The sequence below is a fragment of the Chiloscyllium plagiosum genome, chromosome 8, assembly GCF_004010195.1.
Source record: "Chiloscyllium plagiosum isolate BGI_BamShark_2017 chromosome 8, ASM401019v2, whole genome shotgun sequence".
Lineage (NCBI taxonomy): Eukaryota > Metazoa > Chordata > Chondrichthyes > Orectolobiformes > Hemiscylliidae > Chiloscyllium > Chiloscyllium plagiosum.
This window is the reverse complement of record NC_057717.1, coordinates 106,030,706-106,046,265: the sequence shown is the minus strand read 5'-3', so window position 1 is coordinate 106,046,265 and position 15,560 is coordinate 106,030,706. Positions and strand designations below refer to the sequence as shown.

The window sequence follows — 15,560 nt, the reverse complement described above, 5'->3', positions numbered from 1 at the left end:
CAGTGAAGGCGAAGGAATTGGGAATATGGGATGGCGTTTTTACAGGGGGCAGGGTGGGAGGAGGTGTAGTCTAGGTAGCTGTGGGAGTTGGTCGGTTTATAGTAAATGTCCGTGCTGATTCGGTCGCCCGAGATAGAAATAGAAAGGTCGAGGAAGGGGAAGGCGGAGTCTGAGACGGTCCAGGTGAATTTGAGATCGGGGTGGAAGGTGTTGGTAAAGTGGATGAACTGTTCAACCTCCTCATGGGGGCATGAGGCAGCGCCAATACAGTCATCGATGTAGCGGAGGAAAAGGTCGAGGAAAACTCTTGGGAAGCATAGGACATTTTATAAATTTTAAATGTTGTTGAGTCTCACTGAACCTAAACCAAAGAAAGGTAGAGATTTAAGTGAGAGTGGGCAGGGGGTTATGTTTCAAGATGCAGAAAACTCACTTGTTTTGATGATCTTTCATTTCCAGGCTAAAGGTCAAGCTAAATTGGGACTGAAGGATTTGAAAAGTCGACTGAAACACAAGGTACTGACTGTTTCTTTCAGCTTTAACTTTCACTTTGTTCTCCAATGGTCTGAATTATTCAGAGCAATTAGAATTAGATAAGGGAGGGTGTCGAATACATCAAATAAACCCTAACTTAACCAGATTAAATAAACCCTAACATAACCCGATTTAATAACCCCTAATCTAACCCGATCAAATAAACCCTAACTTAACCAGATTAAATAAACCCTAACATAACCCGATTTAATAACCCCTAATCTAACCCGATCAAATAAACCCTAACCTAACCTGATCAAATATACTCTAACCTAACCTGATTTAATAAACCCAAATCTAACCCGATCAAATAAACCAAAACCTAACCCGATTTAATAAATCCAAACCAAATTTGATCAAATAAACCCTAACCTAATGCAATCAAATAAACCCTAACCTAACCCAAACAAATAAACCCTAACTTAACCTGATCAAATAAAAAGCCTAACCTGATCAAATAAACCCTAACCCAATCGAGTAAACCCTAACCTAATCCAATCAAATAGACCCTGACGTAATCCAACCAAATAGATCTTAACCCTAATCTTATCCAATAGACCCTAACCCTAATCATATCCAATATCCTTGGTTGGTCCGGGTGTCCCAGAGGTGGGTTGGGTTGGTTGGTCCGGGTGTCCCGGGTGTCCCAGAGGATAACCCTAATCTTATCCAATAACCCCTAAATCTAATCTTATCCAATAACCCCTAAATCTAATCCTACCCAATAGCCCCTAACCCTAATCCTATCCAATAGCCCCTAACCCAAATCCTAACCAATAGACCCTAACCCTAATCCTATCCAATAGCCCTTAACCCTAACCCTATCCAATAGACCCTAAATCTAATCCTATCCAATAGCCCCGACCCTAATCCGATCCAATAGCACCAACCCAAATCTTATCCAATAACCCCTTACCCTAATCCTATCCAATAGCCCCTAACTTTAATTCCATCCAATAGACCCTAACACTAATCTTATCCAATAGCCACTAACCCTAATCCTATCCAATAGCCCCAACCCAAATCTTATCCAATAGCTGGAAATGTGTTGCTGGAAAAGCGCAGCAGGTCAGGCAGAATCCAGGGAACAGGAGAATCGACGTTTCGGGCATAAGCCCTTCTTCAGGAATGAGGAAAGTTTGTCCAGCAGGCTAAGATAAAAGGTAGGGAGGAGGGACTTGGGGGAGGGGCGTCGGAAATGTGATAGGTGGAAAGAGGTCAAGGTGAGGGTGATAGGTCAGACTGGGGTGGGGGCGGAGAGGTCGGGAAGAAGATCTCAGGTTAGGAAGGCGGTGCTGAATTTGATGGATTTGACTGAGACAGGCTGGGGGAAGGGGAAATGAGGAAACTGGTGAAATCCGAGTTCATCCCTTGTGGTTGGAGGGTTCCTAGCCGGAAGATGAGGCATTCTTCCTCCAACCGTCGTTTTGTTGTGGTCTGACGATGGAGGAGTCCAAAGACCTGCATATCCTTGGTGGAGTGGGAGGGGGAATTGAAATGTTGAGCTACAGGGTGGTTGGGTTGGTTGGTCCGGGTGTCCCGGGTGTCCCAGAGGATAACCCTAATCTTATCCAATAACCCCTAAATCTAATCTTATCCAATAACCCCTAAATCTAATCCTACCCAATAGCCCCTAACCCTAATCCTATCCAATAGCCCTGAACCCTAACTCTGGAACAGCAGTCAGCAAATTCCTAAATAGATTCATAGAGATGCACAGCATGGAATCAGACCCTTCGGTCCAACCTGTCCATGCTGACCAGATATCCCAACCCAATCTAGTCCCACCTGCCGGCAGCTGACCCATATCCCTCCAAACCCTTCCTATTCATATACCCATCCAAATGCCTTTTAAATGTTGCAATTGCACCAGCCTCCACCACTTCCTCTGGCAGTCAGATTTTCACAAGTCAAAGACTCTTTCTAAGTGAGGGCTGAATGAATATCAGGATAGGCAGGGATGTGGAGTAATTAGATCAGCTGTGATCTGAGTGAATGGGTCTACTCCTGCTCCTCATTCTTATGTTCATATGGGACACATTGAGAAATCTTGGGAAGACGATGCATCTAGCTCAAAGTTTGCCAACTCTCTCGGGATATTTTCCAGGAAGAATCATCACATGAACTTCTATCTTCAGTGGCCCATTGCAGCTTCTGATTGGGCAAACCATTGCATGGGAAGATCCAGCCCTACCTTTAGCTGCTCCAGGGACATCCATTGTCAAGGGACAGTCTGTTCAGTGAGTCAAAGGAAGAGTGACCCCTGTTCATGGGCCATATCATTAGTCTCTTTATACAGTGTATTGAGTATAGGGAGTTGGGAGGTCATGTTACGGCTGTACAGGTTAGGCCCCTTTTGGAATAATGCACGCATTTCTGGTCTCCCTACAAGAAGAAGGATGTTGTGAAACTTGGAAGGTTGCAGAAAAGATTTACAAGGATGTTGCCAGGGTTGGAGGATTTGAACTATAAGGAGAGGCTGAATAGCCTGGGGCTGTTTACCCTGGAGCGTCGGAGGCTGAGGGGTGAACTTATAGAGGTTTATAAAATCATGAGGGGCATGGATAGGGTAAATAGACAAAGTCTCTTCCCTGGGGTGGGAGTGTCTAAAACTAAACAGCCTAGGTTTAGAGTGAGGGAGGAAAGATATAAAGGAGACCTAAGGGGCAACTTTTTCACAGAGAGGGTGGTGTGTGTATGGAATGAGCTGCCAGAGGAAATGGTGGAAGTATTTAAAAGGCATCTGGATGGGTATATGAATAGGAAGGGTTTAGAGGGATATGGGTCAAATGCTGGCAAGTGGGACTAGATTAATTGAGGATATCCGGTCGGCATGGATAAGTTGGACCGAAGGGTCTGTTTCCATGCTGTACATTTCTATGACTCTATGACCTGCAGTCTCTTTCTTAGCTAATGTGCAGCAATAAAGGTTGTCCTCTATCTACCACAGTACAGCTCAGACTAGTCTGTTTGCTGTGTTACCACACACTGTATATAACATTCTTCACTCTTTATAGAATCTCATTGAAACTCATTTACAAAACATGCCTCAGTCTGTAGGTTGTATATTACAAACTGACCTCTCCCATAATGTATGTCAACACAACGCAGAAGGCATGTACAGGAGGAAATTGCTTTATTAAGTCAGGAGTAAAATAAGAAGGATAGCAAAGCTCTGATTTCCAATAAATCCAACCTTTTGCATCAGTCTTTTAACATGGTGAGAGTAAGTGAACTGCATCACAACTTTTTGAAATCAACATGAAGTCCTGGTACACTTCATTCACAATTACAGCTTACACGGGGGAAGCTCACTCACAGGTTTCCCCATCTAGGTGGGAGTGAGAAGTGGAGTGGAGCTGGGCAGAGGGGTTTTAAAAAGCTCTAGTTTTCTTCAGTCCAGTTTTATAGATTTTTTTTAATTTCAAAAATATACTTTATCCATATGCCTCGGTTTACCTTGGCCCCCGAGGCCCGTTCGTACTGGTCACAAATGCACATGAGTCTGTGCACGGACAGCGGATCCGAGCAGAAAACGGCGACGTCATCCAGTTTATAGATTGTGGGACAGCACTGTGAATTTGATGCTGTGAGCTTAAAGATGTTGGCAGCCAAGAAGAAGATGGGGGAGGCTAGTACCTGTTACAGTGACAGGTGTTTAGTCGTGATGCTGAGCTTTATAACATAGGAATTCACACTGTGCAGGAGAGTTTGCATCAATTATAGAATTGTTTTATTGGTGTGATAAAAGGGACAGGGACTCTGGGGAGAAAGTGTAGACAGAGGGTGATACTGTGTGAAAGCTAAAGAAGCAAGTGAAATATGTACATTTGAGCCAACAGGAGAAAGTATACAGGTTTCTGGGTCTTCCAAGAAAAACTGAGAGGGTCACAGCAAAACAGGATGTCTATTCACCACGTAAATAAATAACTCTGGAATTTACTTTCCACCTGCCCAGAGTCAATTCAAGAATGTAATCACTTTGAGAAAGACTTCCTGGACTACACTGAAATATTGTATTAAATCAATTTCCCAAAACTGACATGTTATTTGGAATTAGATTTCAGATGGACCTCTTCCCTATCCTTATTGATTGTTCTTAAACCCTTTCTAAGTTGCTGCAGTTAAGGACTAAAATATTTAAGGTTGTTATGCTTTTGATATCCAGGAGTAGGGATCTCACCTTAATTATTAAGCGATACATTTTGGTGAGTTTTGTAATATTTCCTATGTAATATTGCAGAGACTACAGCCTTGATATTCTATAATGTTGAAGCAAATTCCTGCAGATGCTGGAATCTGTACTGAACTCAAAAAATACTGCACATCACTGTGATTTCCAGCATTTTCTGTTTTCAGTACTCTGTAATGCTATTGGTTTTATTTAAATTGCTTCCTCAGTCACATCCCCTTCAACCCATCCCCCATCCAATCCTACCTATCCACTCCCCTCCCCAACTCTCTCTCTCTCTGTTTCGCTCTCTCTCCTCCCCAACCCAGGAAGTGGCATTTCTTTCACTTCCTCCTGCCATTCTGGATCCTGATTCATTTTGTCCATAACCCCCTGCCTTCTCCACCTTCCCCTCACATAAACAAATAAACCTGTTGGACTATAACCTGGTGTCATGTGACTTCTGAGCTTGTCTACCCCAGTCCAATATGGAAGATGAGTGTGAGTGTGACTGCAGTGCAGTATGTAGGCACAGTGAAGCCTGGTCCAGCCTGGCCTTTCTCGTTGGGTATTGCAGTCGAGTGATGCATGTTGTTTCACTTCCAGGAGTTGAGTGTGGAGCGAGGGGTTCAGCGCGGGGGCTCCCTGAGGTGTGAGTCCATAGGAGGCTCCTCCCATCAAAGGCGTATGCAGTCGGAGAGTTTACAGAATCGCCTGCCCATCACCCAGCACTTTGGCCAGGTAAGGAGCAGCCTTGGCGACTGGCCAGGTATTCCGAACAGGCATGGGGTATCTGCACCCTTGCTGCTCATCTCTAGCCTGGCACATGAGCTGTCCCCCTGCTACCCTACCCCAGCCATGCCCTGCGCACTATGGACAGAACGTTATTTAACCCGAGACTGTCTTTAACTGAGTGTAATCCTGACCGACACCATGTAGAGCACGGCAGGGGTGGTAATTAACAGAGGATAACCCTGGCTGTTTTCTCCTTCCCCCCCACTGTCCAGCTTCCCTGAAGCCCTACACCAGGTTACCTTTCGAGAGATTAGGAGAAAGTGAGGACTGCCCATGCTGGAAATCAGAGCCAAACAATGTGGTGCTGGAAAAGCACAGCAGGTCAGGCAGCATCTGAGGAACAGGAGAGTTGACATTTTGGGTATTCTCGATTCTCTTGCTCCACTGCCTGTTATGCTTTTCCAGCACCACACTTTTCAGTGACCTTTAGAGAGAGCCAGGTTCGGGGAGCCATGGCTATATCACATGGAGGAGCAGTAAGGGGAGCATCAGCTCGAAGCAAGGACCTTCATGGTCAAACAGGAGTCTACATTACCCAAACAGCTGTCCCACCATCACTGGTCTCAGTCATGTCAAACAAAATGCCCATTTTCTCAACCTTAGAACAAAATGCCCCTTTCTTATTTTATGGAGGGTTTATAGGAGAGTGACAGGAGTGGGCTGAGCTGGGGAAGATGGGGGTTGAGAGTGTGAAGTTGGTTCTGGGTTGGGATATCTGGTCATCATGAATAAGTTGGACCTAAGGGTCTGTTTCCATGCTGTACATCTCTATGACTCTATGTTCACTGTTTTCCCTCCAGTCTCGTCCTCGGCGACCAGCTCCTCGCTCCACCAACGCAGATGCTGCGCTGCCCCCTGGGAGAGACAGGTAACAATTTCAATGGCAGATACAATCCCCATCCTGACTCCCTACCACTGGGACCCTGACTATACCCACCCCCTCTCTACCTGTTCCTGACACACTCCCCGTTAATGGCACTTCCCCATCCCATAATCATATGTGAGCTGAAAATGTGTTGCTGGAACAGCGCAGCAGGTCAGGCAGCATCCAGGGAACAGGAGAATCGACGTTTCGGGCATAAGCCCTTCTTCAGGAATGAGCTTATGAGAAGGGCTTATGCCCGAAACGTCGATTCTCCTGTTCCCTGGATGCTGCCTGACCTGCTGCGCTTTTCCAGCAACACATTTTCAGCTCTGATCTCCAGCATCTGCCGACCTCACTTTCTCCTCATAATCATATGTAGGAGTGACAGCACCCCCTCTCCCTCCCTGTGTGGGGTATTAACCCCCTGTCTATCCCTGTGAGGAGTATTAACCCCCTCCCTATTCCTGTGTGGGTATTAACCCCGTCCGTATCCCTGTGAGGGGTATTAACTCCCTCCTTATCCCTGTATGGGTTATTAACCCCCTTCACCCCCCCCATGAAAGGTATTAACCCTCCCCATCCCTGTGAGGGGTATTAACCCTCTTCCCCTCCCAGTGTGGCGTATTTACCCCCTCCCCTTTCCTGTGTGGGGTATTAGTGACCCCACCACCCCCAGCACCTCTCTCGTTTCCTCTCACAGCTCCCCCTTTGTGTGTCCGCTCAACATTAGGAATATAAACACCTGCCAGGCCACACATCCTGTCACCCTGGGCTCCAACCGACTGAACTCTCATGGAAAGACCACTCTATCTCTGTTTGTTTTGACATTTTCTTTGTAAATGCCCGGTGAGGTTTTTATGTCCCAGTATAGGATCTGCAGCCTGAGCCCATTCCAGTGGTGGTCCACCTGATTTCTATTTTGCCTGTAATTTATTAGCTTTCTTGTGCAGATCCAACAGTAGAGAGCTGGGGCTGGAGAGCTCACTGGACACCATTGAAGATGAGCTTCTGGATTGTAACCTTCTGCAGGATGAGGATATGGATCTACTCGGTGAGATCTTTGACACGCTCAGCACACGGACAGTACATGACAAGGGTCTTCTGTATGGTACTCGCAGCCTTGATTTCTACAACTTGGATTCAATGGAGGATATCCGTAGGGTGAGAAATCGAAGAACGCCTCATCTTCCGCCTCGGAACACTTCAACTCCAGGGCATCAATGTGGATTTCAACAGTTTCCTCATTTCCCCTTCCCCCACCTCATCCTAGCTTCTAACCTCCAGCAACTCGATCCCCTGACCTGTCCGGACTTGTCCGACCTGCCCAGCTCCTTTTCCACCTATCCACTCCACCCTCTCCTCCCTGACCTATCACCTTCATCTCCTTCCCCACTGACCTATTGTAACGCTATCACATCAATCATTCTGTGTCTGCTCATTTCTGTCCAGTCAGTCCCTTATCTCGCAAAACAGCTTCAAAGTCTCCAGTCCGCAGAACCCATGTCTATTTCTGACATAATGTTGCCTCTCTGGGACATGGGTTTCAAACATCATGCCAGAAACCCAGATCCCGAATCCACAGTGCAGTGTTGAGGGAATGCTGCACTCTCAAAGCTTTTAACTTAATTCCCCATTTGCCCTCTGAGGTGCATGATAAAGATCCCAGAGTCAATGCTAACCAATGTTTATTCCTGCACCATCACCCAGATTAAAAAGCCATTTTAAAAATACATTCACACCCTGGAAGTGAACAAGACTGACAGATGGAGCCCACATCCAGTCACCCTGGGGTGATCATCTGTGCAAAACAATTAAAAATAAATAAAAATAAAATTCTGTAGTGACAGCTTCAGAAAGTAGTTAAGAAGCGAGTGTCCAAATGCTGGAGCTGAAAAATGTGTTGCTGGAAAAGCGCAGCAGGTCAGGCAGTATCCAAGGAGCAGGAGAATCGACGTTTCGGGCATAAGTCAATTCTCCTGCTCCTTGGATATTGCCTGACCTGCTGCGCTTTTCCAGCAACACATTTTTCAGCTCTGATTTCCAGCATCTGCAGTCCTCACTTTCTCCAAATGCTGGAGCCAGTAAGGACAGCGTCAGTGTGCTAAATCTCAGTGATGTGTAAGATCTGTTTGAACGTACCTCTTTCTGGCTCATATTTAATTTTATTTGTGACAATATGGAGAAGACATTGTCTGGGACCAGGAAAAGCCTGACACTGCAACCTGGGGTCACAGTATCTTATCATCACGACGACATGCATTCCTTATCCAGAAGTCTGCACTAAACAGTTGTTTCAATGTATTATCGATAAAAGTGCTCATTTGTTTTTCTCATGTTTGCAGGTTAAAGACATCAATCCCAGTGATGAAAACCTCACCAGCAAGAGTCGGAGGGAGTCTGTACCAGCTCAACCTGGCAGTTGGGGTTTGGACGGTTCTGCAGAGTGTGTGAAGTCCCTGTCAGCTTCTCTGGATGAATCGTCGGGCCTATCGTCAGTGTCCAATAGCCAGCCAGACCTCAGAGATTCTGGCAGTCTCTCCAGTAGCAGTCATGAAGAAAACATACCAGCTCCCAAAGCAGAGACGTTGAAATGCAATTCTCTGATCAACAACAACACAACAGATCCTGGATCAACAGAGGAGCCTTCATCCAACTCCCTGTCTGGCAAAGCTAATGATAAATGTACAGGGATTCACTGGGATAAAGGATCTTCACTAGCCCAGTTCGATGAAACATTGGCTGAAAATGGAGATTCTCAGCTGGAGGTGAGCAAGATTAGAGGTGAAGTGCAAACTGAGACTGTAGGGCTCAGTGAACTGAAACTATCTGAAGGTGAATTGAAGCAGCACCGTGGACAAGAAGCAGCGGGGGATCATGTTGAGAATGCAGTCGTGTCCACAGAGATTATACCTGACCAGACCAAGAACACTGAAAAACTTCCACCACCAACTGCTCCTAAAACATCAACCATGGGGCGGAGAGCAAGGCTGACTGCCCAGGCCAACAAAGGATTAGATGGTAGTGATACAAAGGGGGAGAGTTCCAATGGCCAGGAAATGGGATCCAAGGAGCCAGTTTCACACACCGAGTTCCCTCTGTCTGCTCCTGCAGGCATGCCCACTGGTGGGGAGGAAACAACTCCCCCCATACAGTCTGCCCTCTCTTATTTCAAGGCTCGCTCAGGGGAACAAAAGGCTGATTCGGTGAGAGGGAAGGTGCACCAGTCACCAGCCTCAGCAGGGGGGAGCCTGGGCAGAAGTGGCAAAGCCGAGTGTAAAGAGGACCTTAATGCAGGAAAGGCCGTATCTGAGCTCACCACCTCAAATAATGGGAGTCCAGGCAAAAGTTCACCATCTCCAGAGAGCGAGAAACAGATACCTGAACCAGCAACACCTAGTGATAAAGATTCTGACATTACACCTCCCAAAAAAGTTTCAGAGCTAAAGAAGAGATTTGAATCCTAGCAAACAACAGAATTTCTAATTGACTTTTTCCGAGGTTGGGGTATGTGTTTTCCCAACCGAATATTGGATATGTTGGGTTTCTGATCTTTGCTTTGTGGTTGTGTGGCATGTCACACATTAGTTTCCAGATCAGTGACCAGAATTTTTTTTTTTTTACTTATATCCAAGAACTGAGCTGAAGCCTTGAAAGATGTCCATTGTAAACTGGAAGAGCGATTTTTAATCTTTCCATTAACTTCTTCCACTCAGTAACTGTTTTAAGAAATGGCCTCCTGAACAATGACTCAAGCTCTAGAAATGTCCAGAGGAGGGGTAGGGCCTGGTATTTAGAAAGTAAGCCAATATTTTTTCAGAGTTTTCTATATTTAAAAGAGCAATGTGCAGCATAGGGGCTGCAAACAGGTCCTCACACAATTGGCTTTGTGACAGGACAAGAAATATGTTATTAGTTGTGTGAAATAGAGTGCAAATCTGAGATAACTTGTTCAACATCCTGCACATTTGCTTAAAGTGCAGGGGATACCTAAACAAAGTAAATCTTTGTCTTAAATCTTCATTTTGTGAGTCATAAAGAGGTGAAATATTGAGATTTCAGACCATAAGATGTCAGAACTGAAGTGGGCCATTCACTCTATCAATGAGATCACAGCTGATCTACTAATCCTTAACTCCACTTCCTGGAGTTATCGCTATAACTCATCCTTACACTTTAAAAATCTGCCTGTCTCAGCCTTGAATATTGTTAATGACTCAGGTAAAGAATCCCACAGATTCACTTCACTCTAACTCAATACATTTCTTCTCATTTCTGTCTTAAACACTTACTCTAAGATGATGTCCTCTGGTCCTACACTCTCCCATGACGGGCAATAACATCTCAGTATCTTCTCTGTCGTGACCCCTGAAATCTTTTATGTTTCAAAAGGATCTCCTGTTATTCTTCGAAATTCCAATGAGTACAGCCCAAACTACTTAATATGAAACACCCTCCATATCCAACCTAATAAAGTTCTCTGGACTGCCCTCAGTGCCAGTAAATCTTTTGTTATACAAGGGAATCAGAAATGTTCACTGTTTCCAGCTGTGGTCTGATTTGTGCTATGTATAGTTTTTGCAAGACCTCTCAATTGTTACCCACTATCCCCGTTGGAATGAAGACCAACATTCCATTTGCTTTTCTTCGTTCCTACTGAATTTGGATGCTTGCTTTTTGTGATTCATACACAAGGATCCCCAAATTCCTCTGTTCCATAGCTTTCTGCAGTTTTTTTCAGATGAAATAATATCATCTCCTGTAGTTTCCTATCAAAGTACGTAGCCTCACATTTTATTCCATCTGCTAAGTTTTTGCCCATTCACTTAATCTGTCCATATCCCTCTACAGAATCTTTGTACATCCTCAACACTTGCTTTCCCACCTGTTTTCATCTCATCAGCAAACTTGACAATATGGCATTAATATCCCTCATGCAAGTTATTAATATACATGATCAATAATTATGGCCCCAGCACTGATCCCTGTAGCACTCCGCTCATTACTACTGTATTCTGAAAATGCCACCCTTTAGCTGTACTCTGTCTTCTACTAGTTAGCCTGTCCTCTAACCATGCTTATGTGGATTGTCTTCTTATTAAATAGCTTTATAACAGTACCTTATCAAATGTGTTTTGGAAATCCAAATATATATATGGATTCCCTTTTATCTCTCCAACGTGTTACCCCCTTAAAGAGTTCCAATAAATTTGACAGGCATTACTTCCCCTTCATGAAACCATACTGACTCTGCATGATAATATTTTGTATTTCTAAATGCTCTAAAATTGCATCTTTCTCGCAGACTCTGAACATTTTCCCAATTATAGATATTAAGCTAACTCGCTTACAGTTACATCTTTTGTCCCTCCTTTTTTTGGATAAGGGCAGTTGGCAGTTTTCTAAACATCTGGGACTTTTCCAGAATCTCTATTCTTGGAAAATTATTACCAGTGTGTCCACTATCTCTGTAGCTACTTTGTTGACTATCCTAGGAAGCTTCCCATCACATCCAGAGGATGTACCAGCATTTAGCCCCCAGTAGTTTTTTTCTTCTCCAGTGATAGTTTTTTTATTTATTCTCTTTCTCTCACACGCACACACACAGACACACACTCACATTCAGCATTGGTTATTTCACACATTAGGGTCTCCTGCCATGAAAACTGATGCAAAGTATTTATTCAATTCTTCTGCCATGCCTCGGTTCCCCATTATTATTTCCCCAGCCTCATTCTCTAAGGATCCTACGGGTACTTGGGCCTTTCTTTTCCTTTTCCTATATTTAAATAAGCTCTTGCTGTCTGTTTTTACATTACTTGCTGGTTTACACCCAAAGTTTATGTTTTGCTTTATCTTCGTCACCTTTTGTTGGCTTTTAAAACTTTTCCAATCCTCTGACGTACTACCATTTTTTGCCATGTTGTAGCATTTGTTTTTCAAGTGATGCTATCCTTAATGTCTCTGGTTAACTATGGTTGGTTTATCCCCTACTTAGAATCCTCCTTCTTCATTGGGATTTTATTTGCTATCAACCATTTTCTTAAATGTCTGCCACCTTTGCTGGACCGTATTTCCTGTTAACCACTTTTCACAATCCACACCCACCAACTCTGTCCTTATCCCTATGTAATTATGCTTACTTAAGTTTAACACTGTTGTTTTTGACCCAAATTTCTCACATTCAAATGGAATGCTAAATTCTGTCATGTTCTGGCCCTTGTTCCGCTGGGGATCTTTTACTCTTTAAATCTGCCTCTTTATATATATTAGCAGATCCAAAACTGATTGCCAGTAGAATCCACAACATATTCATAGAATATGACTCCCTACAGAATGGAAGCAGGCCATTTGGCCCATCAGATCCACACCAACCCTCTGAAGAATATCCCACCCCTAGCCCTATCCCCGTAACCCTGTAATTCTCATGGTCAATCCATCTAATCTGCACAAATTTTGGATTGGGAGGAAATCGGAGCATCTGGTGGAAATCCACGCAGATATGGGGAGAACATGCAAACTCCACACAGACAATCGCCCAGGCTGGAATCAAACCCAGGTCCCTGGCACTGTGAGGCAGCAGTGCTAACCACTGAGCCACTGTATCTGCTCCAAATTCTTAATAACACAATCCAGTTTCACTTTTTGCACCAGATATTCCACATGATGTGCTTCCACTGTCATTAATTTTGGTTGAAAGAATGAAGAAAAACTAATTTCAATTTAATGGAATAATTTTAAGGTGGATGTAGAAACAGACTTGAACACATTCATACACAACAGTGTTTGTGGCAGGACATGTTGAGAAAGTTGTTTGAAACCTATACAACATCACTAACTTTTCTAAATAGGAGAGTAGAGAAGCAAGGAAGTGGTGTTTAACCTTTCCAAACACTGTTTGGGCCTCAGTGGAATATTGTATTCCATTCCAGAGCCCATCTTTCAGGATGTCAGGGTACAGAAGAGACTTACTAGAATGGGAGCAGCAATATGGAGACATACAGCATGGAAACAGATTCTTCGGTCTAATTTGTCTGCACCAACTAGATATCCTAAACTGATCTTGTCCTATTTGCAAGTATTTTGGCCTATATTTGTGTACCCATTGTATCTTTTAAATGTAATTGTCCCAGCCTCCATCACCTCCTATGGCAGCTCGTTCCATGCACACATCACCCTCTGCATGAAAAAGTTACCCCTCAGTATATTTCTGGTAGGGTGAAAGGGAAGGCTGGTAGGTGTAGGGAATGCTGGATAACTAAAGAAATTGAGGATTTGGTTAAGAAAAAGAAGGAAGCATATGTCAGATATAAACAGCAGAGATTGAGTGAATCGTTAGAAGAGAATAAAGGCCAGTAGAGAGTATACTTAAAAAGGAAATCAGGAGGGGAAAAAGGGGACATGAGATAGCTTTGGCAAATATGGTTAAGGAGGATCCTATAAATACATCAAGGACAAAAGGGTAACGAGGGAGAGAATAGGACCCCTCAAAGATCAACAAGGCAGCCGATGTGTGGAACAGCAAGAGTTGGAGGAGATACTAAACGCATATTTTGCTTCAGTGTCTACTGTGGAGAAGGACATGGAAGATATAGACTGTAGGGAAATAGATGGTGATATCTTGAAAAATGTCCATATTACAGAGGAGGAAGTGCTGGATGTCTTAAAACGCATAAAAGTTAATAAATCCCTAGGACCCGATCAGGTGTCCCCTAGAACTCTGTGGGAAACTAGGGAAGTGATTGCTGGGCCCATTGCTGAGATATTTGTATCATCGATAGTCACAGGTGAGGTGCTGGAAGACTGGAGTTAGCCACCGTGGTGCCACTGTTTAAGAAGGTGGTAAGGACAAGTCAGGGAACTATAGACCAGTGAGCCTGACGTCAGTGGTGGGTAAGTTGTTGGAGGGGCAAGATATACATGTATTTGGATTGGCAAGGACTGATTAGGGATAGTCAGCATGGCTTTGTGCATGGGAAATCATGTCTCACAAACTTGATTATGTTTTTTGAAGAAGTAATGAAGAGGATTGATGAGGGCAGAGCAGTAGATGTGATCTATATAAACTTCAGTAAGGCATTTGACAAGGTTCCTCAGGGTAGGCTGGTTAGCAAGGTTAGATCTCACGGATTAGAAGGCAGAAGACAGAGGGTGGTGGTGGAGGGTTGTTTTTCAGACTGGAGGGCTCTGACCAGCGGTGTGCCTCAAGGATCGGTGCTGGATCCACTGCTATAAATGATTTAGATGTGAACACAGGAGACAGAGTTAGTAAGTATGCAGATTACACCAAAATTGGAGGTGCAGTAGACAGAGAATAAGGTAAACTCAGACTACAACTTGATAAAATGGACCATTGGGCCAAGGAATGGCAGATAGAGTTTAATTTAGATAAATGTGAGATGCTGCATTTTGGCACTTATACACTTAATGGTAAGGTCTGGGGAGTGTTGCTTAACAGAGACCTTGGAGTGCAGGTTCATAGTTCCTTGAAAGTGGAGTTGCATGTAGATAAGATAGTGAAGAAGGCGTTTGGTATGCTTTCCATTATTGGTCAGAGTATTGAGGATAGGAGTTTAGATCAGAGTGGTGCTGGAAAAGCACAGCAGGTCAGGCAGCATCCGAGGAGCAGGAAAATGGACGTTTCGGACAAAAGCCCTTCATCAGGAATAGAGGCAGGATGCCTCCAGGGTGGAGAGATAAACTCCTATTGAGTATAGGAGTTGGGAGGTCATGTTGCAGCTGTACAGGACATTGGCTAGGCCACTATTGGAATATTGTGTGCAATTCTGGTCACCCTGCTATAGGAAGGATGTTGTGAAACTTGAAAGGGTTCAGAAAAGATTTACAAGGATGTTGCCAGGGTTGGGGGATTTGAGCTATAGGGAGAGGTTGAATAGGCTGGGACTGTTTTTCCTGGAGAATCAGAGGCTGAGGGGTGACCTTAGAGAGGTTTATAAAATCATGAGGTGCATGGATAGCGTTAATAAACAATAAATATTTTCTCTGGGTGGGGGAGTCAAGAACTAGAGGGCATAGGTTTAGGGTGAGAGGGGAAAGATATAAAATGAACCTAAGGGGCAACTTTTTCACACAGAGGGTGGTGTGTGTATGGAATGAGCTGCCAGAGGATGTGGTGGAGGCTGCTACAATTACAACATTTAAAAGGCATCTGGATGGGTATATGGATAGGAAAGGTTT

The 15,560-nt window shown here is 44.2% G+C and overlaps 1 protein-coding gene across 1 annotated transcript in view; it reads left to right on the top strand.

Moving 5' to 3' along the window:
• The window catches only part of LOC122552390, a 71,125-nt gene extending 60,742 nt beyond the window's left edge, over window positions 1–10,383 (top strand). Inside the window, exons 19-23 of the mRNA XM_043695140.1 lie at window positions 460–516; window positions 5,312–5,446; window positions 6,301–6,368; window positions 7,316–7,526; window positions 8,708–10,383. Coding sequence (XP_043551075.1) covers window positions 460–516; window positions 5,312–5,446; window positions 6,301–6,368; window positions 7,316–7,526; window positions 8,708–9,829 — 1,593 coding nt within the window. The 3' untranslated portion in view covers window positions 9,830–10,383. The remainder of the gene's footprint in view (window positions 1–459; window positions 517–5,311; window positions 5,447–6,300; window positions 6,369–7,315; window positions 7,527–8,707) is intronic.
• The last annotated feature ends 5,177 nt before the right edge of the window (window positions 10,384–15,560 follow it).